Source organism: Eschrichtius robustus, chromosome 19, assembly GCF_028021215.1.
Source record: "Eschrichtius robustus isolate mEscRob2 chromosome 19, mEscRob2.pri, whole genome shotgun sequence".
Lineage (NCBI taxonomy): Eukaryota > Metazoa > Chordata > Mammalia > Artiodactyla > Eschrichtiidae > Eschrichtius > Eschrichtius robustus.
The window spans coordinates 18,908,616-18,923,252 of record NC_090842.1 but is presented as its reverse complement, the minus strand read 5'-3'; the positions used below and the strand labels follow the sequence as shown (position 1 = coordinate 18,923,252).

At 59.6% G+C, this 14,637-nt stretch overlaps 1 protein-coding gene across 1 annotated transcript; it reads right to left on the bottom strand.

Moving 5' to 3' along the window:
- Positions 1-2,109: 2,109 nt before the first annotated feature.
- SMPD3 (sphingomyelin phosphodiesterase 3) lies at positions 2,110-12,360 on the bottom strand. The gene is made up of 7 exons (XM_068528991.1): positions 11,041-12,360; positions 5,977-6,052; positions 5,705-5,860; positions 4,820-4,909; positions 4,497-4,560; positions 2,459-2,621; positions 2,110-2,211 (listed from the first exon to the last, which is right to left on the bottom strand). The coding sequence occupies exons 1-7, from the start codon at positions 12,358-12,360 to the stop codon at positions 2,110-2,112; spliced, it is 1,971 nt and encodes a 656-aa protein (XP_068385092.1).
- Positions 12,361-14,637: the final 2,277 nt, after the last annotated feature.

Genomic DNA, 14,637 nt, shown 5'->3' with positions numbered 1-14,637 from the left:
CCCTGGGAGGCAGGCGGCCCTTCTGAAGGATGGAAGCTGTGCTGGAGTCGCTCTGCTTCAGGAGCCCTGGCCCTGCTTCCGCTGTTGTCCTGGGCACACAGCTGACCCGCAGCCTAGGGGCCTCGGCTCAGGCCCAGACATCTAGGCATCACATCTGCCCCGTTGAGCTCCACCTGTGAGCAGATTCCTGGCTGCTCCTGGGATTGGAGGCCCCTGACCCAGTGAAGCCTAGCCAGGGCCCCGAGAGCCACAGCCTTGGAGGAGGGGTGCAGCAGAGAGCCCAAGGAGGACTACACCCTAGATGGTGAGCAGCCCCTCCTGTCTTGACTTGAGGGGTGGGACTGGGGGCCTGGCCAGCGAAGTGCTCCAGGCAGTGAGGCCCTCAGCTCAGCTGCTGCCCCAGCCAGGGGCATGCAGACCAACCAGTGCCACTGTGAGTGTGGCTCTCAGGAGTGTCTTACTCCAGCGCAGGCCTGGCCTCTGGCCTTGGCCCCCTCTTGGTCCCTCTTGCAGCTCAGTGGGTGACAAGGCACAGCGTCAGCTTATAGGCACCAGGAGGCTCCTGGCAGCATGGTCCCGGTGTGTCCCCAGCCTCGTTGGGCAGAACTGGCCTCGAGCCAGGCGTGCACATTGGTTGGGGCGCTGTGAGGAGGGGAGACCATTGGGAGTTGTCAGTAACAGCTCCCAGAGTCGAAGGGGCCTCACACCTGGAAGCAGACAAAACCCTCCCTGCGTGACTCTGGGGGGCGTCCCCAGGTGAGTTTAAAAAGGCAGGTGGGCAGAGGCAGTGCTGCCGTGGGAAGAGGAGCTGTGGGCTTCACTTGCAGACTCTGCCATGCTGTGCGCATGTGCCAAGGGCTGGCCCTGGTCACATGGTGGCAGAGTGGATGCCAGCCAGTACCACTCCCTGCCTGGGGCGAGCAGTGGCCATTGGCCTTGCCACCCCCAGCCTGCACGCTGGTGAGGGGACAGGCTGCTCTGTGCCTTGGCTTCCAGCCCCTTTGTCCAGCGCCCCCGGATCGGGTTGCTGTTGAGGGTGGGCCTGGGAGGACAGAGCCTCAGCCCCACCCAGAGGCAGGTGGACGGTTCCTGAGCTCAGCCAGCACGTGGATGGGGACAGTCCCCAGGAAGATTGGTCCCAAACCAGAAGGGTGTCCGGAGGGGAGACAGGATCAGGCAGAAAGAGGATGTGTTGGTTTTGACAGAAGAGAAGCTACAAATCTATCATTTTCAAAACCAGAAGTCCCCCTCCCCCCTAATGCCATGAGTTGCCCTTTTTCCTGTAAAAAAGTGATGCTCTTTCCTTGGATTCCTGTCTATGGCTTCATTGCCCAGATTGGAGTCTCCAAGGGAGGCTCCAGGCTCTGCTGTGCCTGTCTCAGGAAGAGCAGCGTTCTCCCTCGTGGCTTGCAGACCCTTTAAAGTGAAGGGTTGTTTTTGTTCTTAACTTTTTTGATTTTCTTTTTAAAATGTAATCGCCCTTGAATGCAAGACCCTGGGGAAGAGCCCGGGCTCGCTGGTAACTGGACACAGCCCTCACGGTCCCTGCTCGTGAGCTGTCCAGGCTGGAGGTGGCGAGCCGGCGGCCGTGTGTCCAGGAATGCTTCTTTGGCTGGTTCTGATTGTGTTTGGAGTTTGGCCTTGGGTGAGGCCTGAGTGAGGGGTCTGTGGCTACAGCGTGGCACGTGGCATGCGGGCAGCGTGCATGCGAGGGTGCAGGCATGCGAGACAACATGGCAGCAGACAAAAATAATGAACCCTGGACGAAGCTTGAGAAGAGATATAAAGAGTACAGAAACCCGGTTCTCGTACTAACCCACGGGTTACAAACTAGGTTGTGCTGTAGATTTGTAGAAAATAACGATTTGAAAGAATGGCACTGGTTGGGCAGCCAGGACTCCCAAGGCCAGCCTGACTCCTGTCCATGGCGAGTGCCCAGAGGTGCTGGGCAGCGCTGGTTCCAGCTCACCCAGGACTGGCTGCAGCTCTCCCAGGCCCCTGCCCCCCTCCCCCAGCACGGGTGGTGCTTGCTGGAGGGGACATGGCCAGGGAGGGACTGCGGCTCAGGGGGCTGGCGGAGGCCCTGCTGCTCGTGATGACTTGGCTCGTTTATGCCTCCTCCTCCCCCGCAGACACCATCAGCCGCATGGCCACCGGGAGGTGGTCTGTCAGGCCCGACAGCTGGGTGATGAAACTGAATTCTTCCACCTCCTGGGCGGGGGGAGGAGAAACATCCCAGTTAGACCCAAAGGGCATCCTGTAAAGGAGAGGCCTGGCCCGGACCTTCCTGAAGGCAGAGGGGCGGGAGGATCCATGGGCCCCAAAGGCCTCCTGGATGGGCACGTCCCATTTCCAGAGGAGAGCTCAGTGCTGCCAAGGGGTGCAGGGCTAGGGTCCCCTATCTACAGACACGGCCTGGCTGCCCTGCCCTGCCCAGCCCAGCCCAGCCCAGACTCACGGCCTTCCAGTCTGGGCACAGCCCCTCCTCCCCGTGCAGCATGTAGTCAATGCGCCTGCCGTTGCCCTTCAGCAGCTCTTTGCGTCCCTTCTGGCCTCCCCCGGGGCTCTTGCTGGTGGGGAAAGCGAGGTACTCGCGACGACCTTCCTCGCTCTCCAGGACCCTGCTCACACAGAAGGCACAGGAAGGCAAGGTGAGCCCCGCCCCCGCTGCGGTCCAGGTCCTGAATGTGGAGCCACGTTCTGCCCACAAGTCAGACCAAACCCCTGCATTTAAGATCTGTCTTCCCTGTGAGCCCCAAAAGGGACTGGGATGGACAGAGACCACGCCCGAGCCTGTGAGTTCGTGACCGACCTGGGCCACTCCAGAATCTGCCTGGGAGTGTCCCGTGTCCACTGTGGGCTGGCAGCACTCGCTTTCCCTTTCTGAACCAGAACGTTGGCACCACCCAGAGCCCCAGTGACCAAGTTGGGGACAGAACTGCCCAGCCCCTCTCCAGGATGGGTTCTGCTCTGAGCTAAGAGTGTCCTGTTGTGGGGAACTTGATCTTTGCAGTGAGCCTCAGGGACCCTCCTCTTCTGGAAGTCCCCAGGCCTCCCATGACTCTTGTTTCAGGTCAGCAGGGGGCCAGGGGAGCCAGGAGAGCAACCAGACCCCATCCCAGGACTGGACTGCTGTGTCGGTCTGTCCCTGAGTGGCTGTGCCATCAAACCTCTGAGCCTCCATTGTCCCCTCTAACACAAGAATGATGACTGTGGCCCCAGAACACTTTGGGGACAAGGTGTGTCAAGAAAGGAACAAGGTAGGATGCGGCTGTCGCCCCATTTCTCAGTGGAAGGAAACTGATAGGAATGCGTATGTGTTGGTCAAGGATCTACAGGGAGGGCAGGGCGCTCAGGTGGAATGTTACGCCCTGAGTCTGGGTCTTCTGACTCCTTGACTGCCATCTGCTTCCTGCCAGGTTTCCTCCAGAGCCTGAATATCAGTGGGAAGGAGCCTTCAAGGAACACCCCATCTCAGTGGGCAGATGCAGGCCAATGTTGGGAGTGAGAGGTGCAGCCACCGAGAGACACTACACAGGCCTGCCTGCCCGGCTAACGCCTGGACAAACGGACAGGGCACCTGGACAGGCACAGCCAGCAAACATGGATTTCTGCAGTGTCTTTATCAGCCTTGAGATAAATAACACTAATGACATGCAGAACATCATTATATCTCAGAAATGTAATCCATTACTGTCCTTTGCCTTTGATAATTAATTCCAGCATCAATGATGTAAGAGTTACTGATAGTCATTTTTAAATCATCATCTCATAAAAAGATAATTTTCTAGGCATAGGATGATGTTTCAAATTTAGTCTATAATCTAATTAATTGGCTCAAATTAGCTGCAAGGAGCCATTGCCGTGGCTCTGTGCAGTCTCGGGCTGTGAATTATAAATTGGCTCTGCTGCTGGCCTCTCAACTGTGTCCTTTTTTGGAAGTCTCAGGTTCAAGAATGCGGTTTGGCTGGGATGGAACTGTCTCTACTTTGAAAAGGACTGGCTTGTCTTATCTCTGTTCGTGTTTTTATTTGCCTAATGGGTGGCTACCAGCTGCCGGGCTCCTGCAGCAGACGCCAGCCCCAAGGCTCTTCGGCAGGGGTCTCTGCAGCGCTCGGCCTCGCCCTGGGAGATTCTGGTCCTTTTTCCTGTGCCCAAGGCAGGCTGGGGCTCAGGGCAGGCCAAGCTCTGGTAGAGTGGACCCGGACTCTGGGTGCTGGTGTAGGAAACACCACCTTGAGGCCCCAGGCCTACTCGGAGGCTTCTTCTTGGTAAGGATACCCCTGGGGCGTGAGGTCCACCACAGCGTCTGCCCAGCCCCAGCTTGCATCCCTGAGGCTCTCACAGGCGTCATCCCATGGGGCTGTGCGCTCTTGTCTGCCCGCAGAGCCCATCTCTCCACACCTGTTTCTGGGTTGGTGCTCATCCCAGACCTGGGAGCTGCCTGGATCTGCCTACCCTGCCTGACCATGGCAGCACGGGTGCTGGGTGCTTACTTTTGCAGATTGTCAGGGGTGCACACTTCCTCGTCGTAGAGACCGTCCTTGTCCAGTAGGGTACCTGGGGACAAGGGGGTGAGAGTGGTCACTGCGGGAAGGGCCCAGCCAGCCTCAAGGAGGGCTGCCTCCCTGAGGCAGGAGGGGTAGGCCAGGGCTTCTGTGGGCTGGGCAGCTGAGCGCCCCCCCTCCCCCCAGCAGTGGGGTCTTGGGGGCAGGTCTCTCCGGGAAGCCCGTGGGGTATCGGGCCTCGGCAGTGCCCCTCCCCTGCCCCCGTCCCCCCTCCCCTCCCGCCCCAGAGTCCGTGCCCAGCCCCGGCTCACCGATTGCCCACGGCTTCTCCTCCCCAGGCCCCAGGCGGCAGGGGTCCTTGTAACGTGTAAACAGGGGGTGCTGCTGCTCCAGCTTGTCGTCTGTGCAGGGAGGGAGGGAGTGCTGAGGGGCTCCGGGCGTCTGGCCTGTCCTGGAGGGCCACCTGCCCCTGGCTCCGGTCTGACCAGAGTCACCAGGTCCCTGTCCCTCAGGTAACTGCCTCTGGGTGGGGTCTGTGTCCCCAGACAGATGGATCTGTGGTTCATCTGTCACTGGGCGTCTGTGTCCTCGAGAATGCCCCCTCCAACAGCCATCAGAATTGTGCCTGGTGGGACTTTTCCTGGTGGTCCAGTGGTTAAGACTCCACGCTCCCAATGCAGGGGGCCCAGGTTCAATCCCGGATCAGGGAACTAGATCCTGCATGCCACAACTAAAAGCGCCTGCATGCCACAACTAAAAAAAAGATCCTGCACGCAGCAACAAAGATCCCGCGTGCCGCAACTAAGACCCGGCACAGCCAAATAAATAAATGTTTTTTAAAAAAAAAAAAAATTGTGCCTGGTGCAAAGCAAGAGCTGAATACAGACTTGGTGAGTATCATTAGCTAACCCCATTAGTCTGGGTTTCAGAGGCTCCCAGCCTTCCCTGCCAGAGGTTCATCTGTGGGGCATCTCTTTGTCTCCAGCAAGGTGGCCTCTGAGCTATTTAGGGAGAGAAAGGGCTCTTATTCTAGGATTTCTCGGGGGCAGAGAAATCATAGTCTTGCTAAATGTCCCACCCCCACGCTCTGGAGGAGCAGGAAGTTATTTGAGCTGCCTAACCCCGGTCTTTCCAGCTGTGACTGGAGCCCACGCCTCCCCGAGTGGCCGACCCTAATGGTGAGGAGCACGCCTCACCAGAGGAGCAGTTGTCAAAGTTAAAATCTCCGCAGACGACGTCAAACGCCACCAGCTCCTCGGGGTTGGCTGCGCTGGACGAGGAGGTAGATTTTCGGAAATCAGCCAGCCAGTCCTGAAGCATGTTCAGCTGCTCACACCGGATGTCACTGTCCTCTGTGCGGCAGAACCACAGAGAGATGATGAAGCTGCTGCCAGGCCCCAGCCGGGCCAGTCCCAACCCTCTGAGGGGACATTCCCCACCCGCTGAAGCTCGGGCCCCTGGACCCTACCTGGCAGGGCGTGCAGGTGTGTGCAGGAGATGTACCCGACAATTCTTTGGTCGTGAGGTGTATTTCCTACCTGCACCTGTAGGGGAGGAAGCGAGGTGTTGGCGATGAGGCCTATGAGTTATGAGTTACTGCTCTGAGCACAAGGGGACACTGGCGACTCCTGCCCCCAGCCAGGTCAAACCCTCAGAAGCCCAGCTCTGTCGACTCCTGGCTAGACTGGGGCCCCGGGAAGAACAGCACGTGTCCTGCTTCTAGGAGCTTCTGCTTCAGTGTGGGAGGCAGATGCCTGAAGAAGTACCAGCCTGTGGCATGGTGAGTGCCACCGACAATTCAGGCACGGTTTTACAGGAGGAGAGATGCAGAAATTGCTCCCCACACCCCTGCTGTCTCCTGGTGACCAGAAGGTCCACATGGATGACCCTCAAGTGCCAGCCCCTTGGTTCTTTGTCCACTCCTGCCTGGTGGCTCTTTCCTCCTCCCCTTGGTCACACCCTGGACCTGATCATGGCTTGGAGCCCATCCCTGTGAAGTCTGAATCAGGCTCCCCTCTGGGATGTGGTGCAGCCACAAAGCCCACCACCCTCCTCCACTGTGAGAGGCCTTGGACCTTGCCTTCGGCTCTGTCTTCCCAGTCTCTGCCTCTCTGGCTTCATGAGCAGTCGTTTTAGCTGCTTTTTGATTGTGGTCCCCTGTTAGTCCCCAGATCTGGGATGACAGCTGTGGCCGGTGTCACCATGGCACCTATGTCATAGCTGACCCCAGGCACCCCATGGCCTCCATCCTGAGCCCAGTCCTCCTTCCTCCACAGGGGCTTCTTCACGCTGTACCCTCCCCAACCTCGGCCCTTGCCTCCTGCTCACCTCCTTCACTGGAGACAGCGTCCCTGGCAGGTGGAGTGGGGCCGAGGGCTCCTCCCTGACTCCCTGCCCAATTGCAGGTGACCCTGGCAGACTGTTTCCACGGGTTGGCGTAATGAAAACGAGCATCTCAGTTGTACAGCACAGACAACTCGGCCCCCAGTGGTGAGCCTGGTGCAAGCCTGAGCCCTTGTCGGGCTGTGGTCGGGGAGGGGAGGGTTGGCCACCCAGCCTGCGGGTTCTCAGGCCCTCTGCTGGAGGCTGTGACAGGAGAGTCCCTCCTGGCGTGCTCCCCAGACCGTCCTCGGGTGCCCTTCCCAGAGGCCTCTGGTTGGATCCACATCCTCTTCCTCTCTGGGCTTTCCTCCCATCTGAGCCTCAGCTGTCTTCCCCATATTTCACTGATCTATTTCAGACTGGGTTTCGTATGATGATGAGACCCTGGACCTCGGGAAGTCTCCAGGGAGGGTGACTGTAGAGGCCAGTTCTTGGCTGAGGTGCATGCAGCAGCAGCGCGGGTGCTCCTGGCCTCTGCTGAGCATAGCTCTGCCCGTCCTCCAGCTAACAGTGGCCTGGACTCATCACGGGCCCTCCGCTCTGAGAGCCTCGGGAGGCTTCCATCCTTCTTTCTGCTGCTGAAGTCAGGTTGGTATTATTCTCCTCCATGAGGTCTTTCTCGTCATCAAACACCCTTAGCTTTCTACAGCTCTTCATCCCCTTTCCCAGCCTGGATAGATGCACATCTTTCCTTTTCCAGTGCCCAGGCAGATGAATGTCTGGTTACTTGATAATGGGCCTGGATTTGGGGCTGTTTATAAGCTCATATGTTCCCCATTCACTTCTTGCCCATATTCCAGGCCCAGACCTTGGCCCAATGGTACCCCCAACCCTGGAATCCCTTGGAAATTACACACCATTGGTTCCCCCTGTTGCAAAAACACAACACAGCTTTAAAACCACAGTGCCCCCAGAGGCCACACGATGGTGCTGTCTGCATCCTCAGGCCAGGAGTCTGTTCCCTCCTCTATAATATTCACGCTGTGAGCACCATGCCTAGTGCTTCACAGATGCGGCCTTACTAGAGCCTCACAACAACTATGAGGATTATACTAAAATTACGCCATCGGTGGCCGGGGTCATGAGGCTCTGGTGGCGGAGGCCGGTTCAAATCTGATGCTCAAATCTGACGTTCTTGGCTCATGCCCAGTTCCTCCCCCTGCTCTACACTGCTTTCTGAGCTCCTGGTGACTGAGCCACGCTTTTCAGCAGCTGCCCATTTGAGGCTTTTAGTGCATAAGCCCCTCACTCGCTCAGCACTTCATGTCACCTGCCTGTGCTGAATCCTGGGTGGGGACGGAGACAAGTGCAGGGAGGCACCCCTCGGCGCTGCTGCTGAGGAGAACCCGCCCGGAGGGAAGACACGCAGCACGAGGTATGTCAGCCCCCCGCCCTCTTCCTTCCATCAGTCCTGTGAGCTCACCAAGATCCACTTTATTATGTGCTGGGACTTAACTGATTCCCGGCTTGAGTCCTCGGGAGCCTCAGAGGCTCGAGTTTCTCTTGCAAAAAACAAACAGTCACTCTGAGAGGTTGTGCCGTTAGTCCTGGTGGACAGACTGTCAATAGAGCAGGGCCCAGAATCAGGCTCTCTCCCTCCCGAGGCAGAAGCCAGTCCATTCCCTCCCTCCCTTCTCCGGGCGTCTCGGTAGCAGGAAAGCACACTTTCCTCGAGGATGAGAAGCTCTGCAGAGTAAATGGGTAGGCAGGGCTGGACAGGGAGCCCCGGGGGGAAGGGAGCAGCCAGGCTAGCACATTTCCAGCCCCTGGGCCCTTCCGGGGCTGGCCTGGCTCCTGAAACCTCGCTTATTTCACTCTTCCACGTAGAGAAAGAGGCACACTCTCGCCAACAGAGACGAGCTGGGTCTGCTGTGCCGGGCACAACGGTTCTGCTCTCGAGTTCTGTCTGACGGGAGAGGCGGGCAGCAAGACACCTGGGGCCAGGGCTGAGGAACCCCCGAGGGAAAGCTGGCTTGTGCTGGACGCCGCTGAGGAGAGCTCCACTGAGGTGGGGCAGCCAAGACAAGGGGGATCGGCACATGGAGGCCCCTCAGGGTGCGGCCGGAGCAGAGCCCAGGGAGCTTGGAAGGGCCCAGGTGAAGGCTGACTTCTCCCTGAGGCAGCAGGAAGATGGTAAAAGGAGTCAAGACTTGGGACATGAGGAGGACGGGTTAGAAGTGGGAGGACAGCCCAAAACATCTGGGTGGATGCAGAGGAATGGTGGCCTGGACAGTGATCTTGCAGCTGGACATACGGGGTGGACCCAGAGGTATCTGGAAAGTGAAAGTGGGAGCCCGGGTGGATTGACTGGGCTCAGGGCAAGAGAGTACTCAGCACGTGCGGAAATGGAGGCTGTGGAGCCACTTCCCCGGGCAGGTGCCTGGGGCCGGCTGGCCATGGTAACAGCTTGGAAATGAAGAGGGCTGGCCAAGTGGGGTCACCTGCTCTGGGGGCTGCCAACCCCCAGCTCAGGCTGAGAGCTGGACAGAATGCAGCAGGCCTGGTGCTGCCAGATCTGCCAAGGTGGGGAGAGAAGTTGCAAACTGAGTTTCATGTGAAATTGCTTGATTCTTAAATGTTGGCCAACACAAGAAATTTTTTAATGGTGTGGACCAAATTAAACATATCTGAAGACTAGTTTTAGATCCAGGAGGTAGAGGGCTCTTCAGCATTTAAAGGATGGGCAGGCGACAAGGATCCTGGAAGGAACGGCCAGAGAGGTAGGGGGTGGGAGGGAAGCCCACGTCGGAGGGGCTGTCCCAAGGAGACTTGTGACCCTGGTGGGCATGATAGTTGGGGTGCCAGGCTGAGGAAAGAGAGGAGGAGGGGGCGTGTGGGCTGGGGGAAGGCTTGAAGGGGCCCTGGCCTTTGAGCCGTCTGTAGTAGGGCAGGCGGGAGGGAGAGGGTGCGTTCCCTCCCACCCACAAACTGACATGTCCCCTCCTTCCCCAGAAGGTCACTCTGGCTGCTGAGACAGAACACTGACAAACCATATGCCAAAATGGGGAGGTTGGTCTCCTGTAAGAGGAGTGCCTTCAATTTCAGCGTCTCAGGAGAGCCAGGGACCACAGATCTGCGCCGGCTGAGCCACACAAGAGGCCTGAGCGATGGGAGGGGAGTTGTGGGCGTTGGGGTGTGGCCCTGGCTCCCGCAGGCTCCGTGTGGACCATCCACCTGGGCCCTCGCTCCTGGGGCAGGAGCTTGACCGACAGGTGGCACTTCCCTGGACGGGCCGAGCACGGTCAGAGCTGAGGCCTGGGCATGAGCGCCTCACCACACTGGGCCTCCACAGTAGCCGCACCAGCCCCCTCCGTTCACGGAACTCCTTCTAGGAGAACTGAGAAGTCTTGAGGGGAATACAGAGAAGATCCGCACCCGAAGCAGCTGCTGCCTCTGGGGGCGGAAAGCCCTGTTCTGTAGCAGCTGGCCAAATGGTGCTTCGGAAAACTCTGGAAGCACCAAGAGCAGCTTTTGGATGGGGAGCAGAAAGTCAACATGCTGAGCGTGTCAGGCTCAGAAGAAGATAAATGCGTAATGACCAAATTACCATGGTCTAAAAACTCCCCCAATTGCACCCAAATTAGCAGAAATAATTATGATTCACTTTAATTAGTGACTGTGGAAGTGAAGCCTCGGGCTGGTGGGCAGAGGGCCTGGTGTGGCAGCTGCGTGACAGCCAGGAGGGAGAGGGCGTCCTGGCCAGTGAGGCTGGTGGCCTGAGGGAGCGGGTGTGGTAACGGCCAGGGCCTGAGAGGCCTGCCTGCAAGCCTACAGCCATTTGTCTGCAATGATTCAGAGAAGGGGCTCCCTGCCTCCACCGCCTACCACCTTCACCACCGGCACCGTGAGAACCTCCCAGGCCTCGCCGCGCCTGTGCCGCTCCCCACCTTGTGAGTAGGCTCTACGTTGCCCCCGCTTTACAGATGGGGAAATGGTGGCTCAGAGATCTGAGGAACTTGCCTGAGATCACCCAGCCTGAAGCCTCGGCTCCTGTCCCTGCATTCTTATTTCCCTTGTCCCTGAGCTGGAGGACCCCCGGTTCCACTCCATGAAAGGCCTTGTCTGCCCCCTGCCCTCCAAGAGAGCGAGGATCCCGGCTGCAGCCTGCCTCCCCCCGTGGCTCTGGGACCTGCTGGCTGAGGCCTCCTACCTTGAGATACAGAGCTCCCTTCGAGGCCAGGCTGTCGGAGGACCGCCCATTGGGGTAACAGTGATAGGCCACGTCCATGATGGGGTAGCGGCTGGCAAAGAAGAGGCCGCTGTTGAGACACTTGAAGCTGCAGCAGCCGTGGCAGCCATAGACCCCGACGTCATAGAGGATGTACTCGAAGTAGCCGTGCAGCTGGTCTTTCAACTTGGCGGCCGCCCGCTTGTCAAACACCTCCTGCAGGCACAGGAAGTCCAGGTTGGCGGGAAAGAAGGCTGAGACCTCGTGGTCAAAAGCCTCGTCCGGGTGGCGCCTCCTGCGCACGGCTGCCTTCTTTGCCACCGAGGCCTTGTACGGGAGCTTGCTGTTGGCGCCTGGCTCCCCACCGCCGCCGTCGGCCCCGGCCCGCGCCTTCACCAGGGACTCCCTGGAGGCCGAGGGGCTGCCCAGGCTCCCCGAGTCCCCATCCCGCTGACTCTGGTTGGGCGTCTGGCCCCGTGGGCCCCCACCAGCCCCGTTCCTGGCCTGGCCCCCAGCGGGGGGGTCGACGGCTTCGGGGGGCCGGCCCCCCTCGTCGCCACCGATGCGCACGATGCAGGCGTCCTCAAGGCTGCCGCCGTCGGCTGGGTCCCCGGAGGCCAGGCCGTTGGCGGTCTCGTCGCTAGGGTGATGCCCACCGTCACCCTTGTACTCCACAGAGGCCGTCCTCTTAATGCTCCCAGGGACGGCCCGGGCCACGCCATCACTGCCCTGCGGTGACACCAGGCTGCTGAAGCTGGCCGCGCTGATGGAGGTGTTGGTGGGTGAGTCGATGTAGATTTTGATCTGGGGCCTACTGGCCCCGTTGCGGATTCTCTGGCCGATTTCTTTGGCCCGGGCTTGGGTGTTGAAAACGTTGTTGAGCCTGGCCAGCGAGTCCGGGAGGAGGCAGAGGTTGGCAGTGGCGAAGCAGAAGCTTTTGCCAGGACCCGTACCCTTCCATTCACTGAGCAGGGCCGCCCCGCCGGCCGGGCCCTTGTCCTCCAGCCGGGAGTAGACGTAGGGCCGGCGGGCCGACTGCAGGGTGGACCAGAGGAGGAACCCAAGGAGCGCAAAGGGCAGCGAGGCGACCAGGAGGGCCAGGTAGACGGGCGTGAAGAGCACGGTGCAGAGCAGCTGGAGGTAGCACGGGTCATCCGCCCGCTGGCGCTTCTCGTAGGTGGTGGGTATGAAGGAGGCCAGGAGCCGGTCCGCCAGCCAGTAGCATGGGAAGATGAGGGCCCAGGACACGGCGTGCAGGGCAGACAGACAGCTGTTGGGAAAGGGGGTCGTGTACAAAACCATTGCAGCTCACTGGGCGCCGCGGCCGGCCCTACTACATGATGTCCCTGGCGGTGCAGGCACTTTCCTGGGCGGGGCAGGCGAGTGGGGGGCGGCCAGAGGAGGGTCACCTGCTGGTGAGACACGACTGTGGGTGGTCAGCGGCGCATGTCAGCCAGCCAGTCATGGTTCCCCTCAGTGGGCCATGCTGGGCCACCAAAGGCTGCTGGAGAACCTGCAAGACAGAAAGTGAGGGGGCTTTTATTCATCTTTAGGGGGGCAGGTCGGATGCTGGGGCCATTGCCCTGCTCACCCCGTTCCTGCCTCCTCTGACGTGAGCAGGACTGTTCTGAGGACCAGGCCGGAGCCGGCAGGCTCACGTGGGGCGTTTGGGACCAGGAGCGGGCCTGGCACGCTGCATTTGACTGTGTGTTAGGCTCTCTTCGAGGAAACTGCCTGGTGACCTGACTGCCTCTCGCTGACCTTTTTTTTTTTTGGCTGCGCTGTGTGGCTTGCGGGATCTTAGTTCCCCGACCAGGGATCGAGCCTGGGCCCCTGGCATTGGAAGCTCAGAGTCCTAACCACTGGACCGCCAGAGAATTCCCTAGCTGACCATTTTGACCTTGTAAGCTAATTGCTTGGAAACTGGCCCAGGATTTGAGGAGCACAGTTGGTGGGCATGCAGGACATGGGGTGTCCTAGAGGATGCCTGGGCCTGACACTGGCCTGGAGCAGCCTGAAGCCCGTCAGGAGCCAGCGGTGTGTTCAGAACAGGCGAGGGGTGAGCCTGAGTCAGAGGAGCCGCAGACACAGCCGCCTGTCACTGAGTGCCGAAAAGGGGCCAGAGGGTCCTGGGGCAGAGGACAGTGTGGCTGGCGGGGCCCCGGAGGGGAGAGGCTCTCACTGTGCCCCAGCCTGCAGCATCAGACCGTCTCTGCCGTCCCGCTCCTGCTGAGCCCCAGCAGAAATATCCGCCTGACGAGGACCCGGGCACTGTGTGGGCCTTCCCAAGTTCTAGAATGATCAGAGTTACCCAGTTACAGGGGACCCTGATGGTCCCTGTGACCTTTGAAGAAGCTCCCTGGAGCTTTGAGGGTCTGGCCCAAGCTTCTCCCCTAAGCCCCCCGCCACACAGCCCCAGGGCCCAGCTGAGGCTCACAGCTGCCAGAATGAGTCCACCCCGGGTCCCCACCCCAGCCCGTGCGGGAGCTGCTGGGGGTCTCAGAGCAGGCCCAGGGCCCCGCCCAGGAGAGGTCGCAGGTGCATTCATTGTACTGAACGTAGAATCAGTAAAGACAAGGGTCTGGACTATTTACCCAGCCTCCAGGGACCAAGGGGTGATCATTCTGTGGTGCAGCTGGTATAAACATAACGCAGAGTTTTTACGAGTTGATGTCTCACGGGCCCAGCCCTGCTTCTGCCATGGCCCCTTGGGGGTCTGCGTCCACAGGGCCATCTGTCCTGGTCCCACACCCTCTCTTCCTCCTGCCTTCCTGGTCACCTCAGCCAGGACCTGGGTGTCATCTGGACTCTGCCTTCCCTCAGTCCCCTCATCCCATCAGTCCCTCCTGCCCACCCAAGCCCCCGTGGAGCCCCTGTGCTGGTCCAGGACTGCATCACATGTCACCCACTTTCCCGGCCTCTTCCCCATCAGGCCGTCCTCCACACGATGGCTGGAGAGACTCTGTCTAATCTGATCACATCACAGACGCCTCAGCCCCACTGAGGCCTTGCTCAGCACTTATTGGGCGTTGCATCTCCCCAGCCAGGCCCACCCATGTCTGCAGCCCCAGCCCGCTTTGTGTTCACCTCCCAGTCTCTGGATGTGGTTTCCTGTCCACGCCTTGCTATTTTCTCTGCCCCTCGTCCAGCTCACCCTTCTTCTTCTAAGACTCAGCTTAGAAATCACCTCCTCAGACAGGCCCTTTTGTCCCCCTTGCCAGGTGGCTTAGGTACCTTCTCTGGGGGCTCCCGTCCCCCTTGGGCATGGCCTGATCTCTGCAATTCTAGATCATAAACGCTCATGGGGTGAGGCTACCTCCCTGCAGAACTGGGGGCTTCTTGGAAGGAGGAGCTGCACTGAGGGCGCCGGGGTTCCCCGGGCTGCACCAGCAGCGGGATCTCAGGAAATGAGTGAGTAAACGTTGGTCGATCTGCCTCACGGTGTAAGGAGGGGGAGTTTCAGTCACCCAGTCGCACTCCTGCGGCCACCATCTGATGTCGGGGTGTGGTGCTCAACCTGGAACAGAGCTTAATGTCGGAAGATGAACTTAAGCTGGTGGCTGTGTCTGGTTCTGGAGA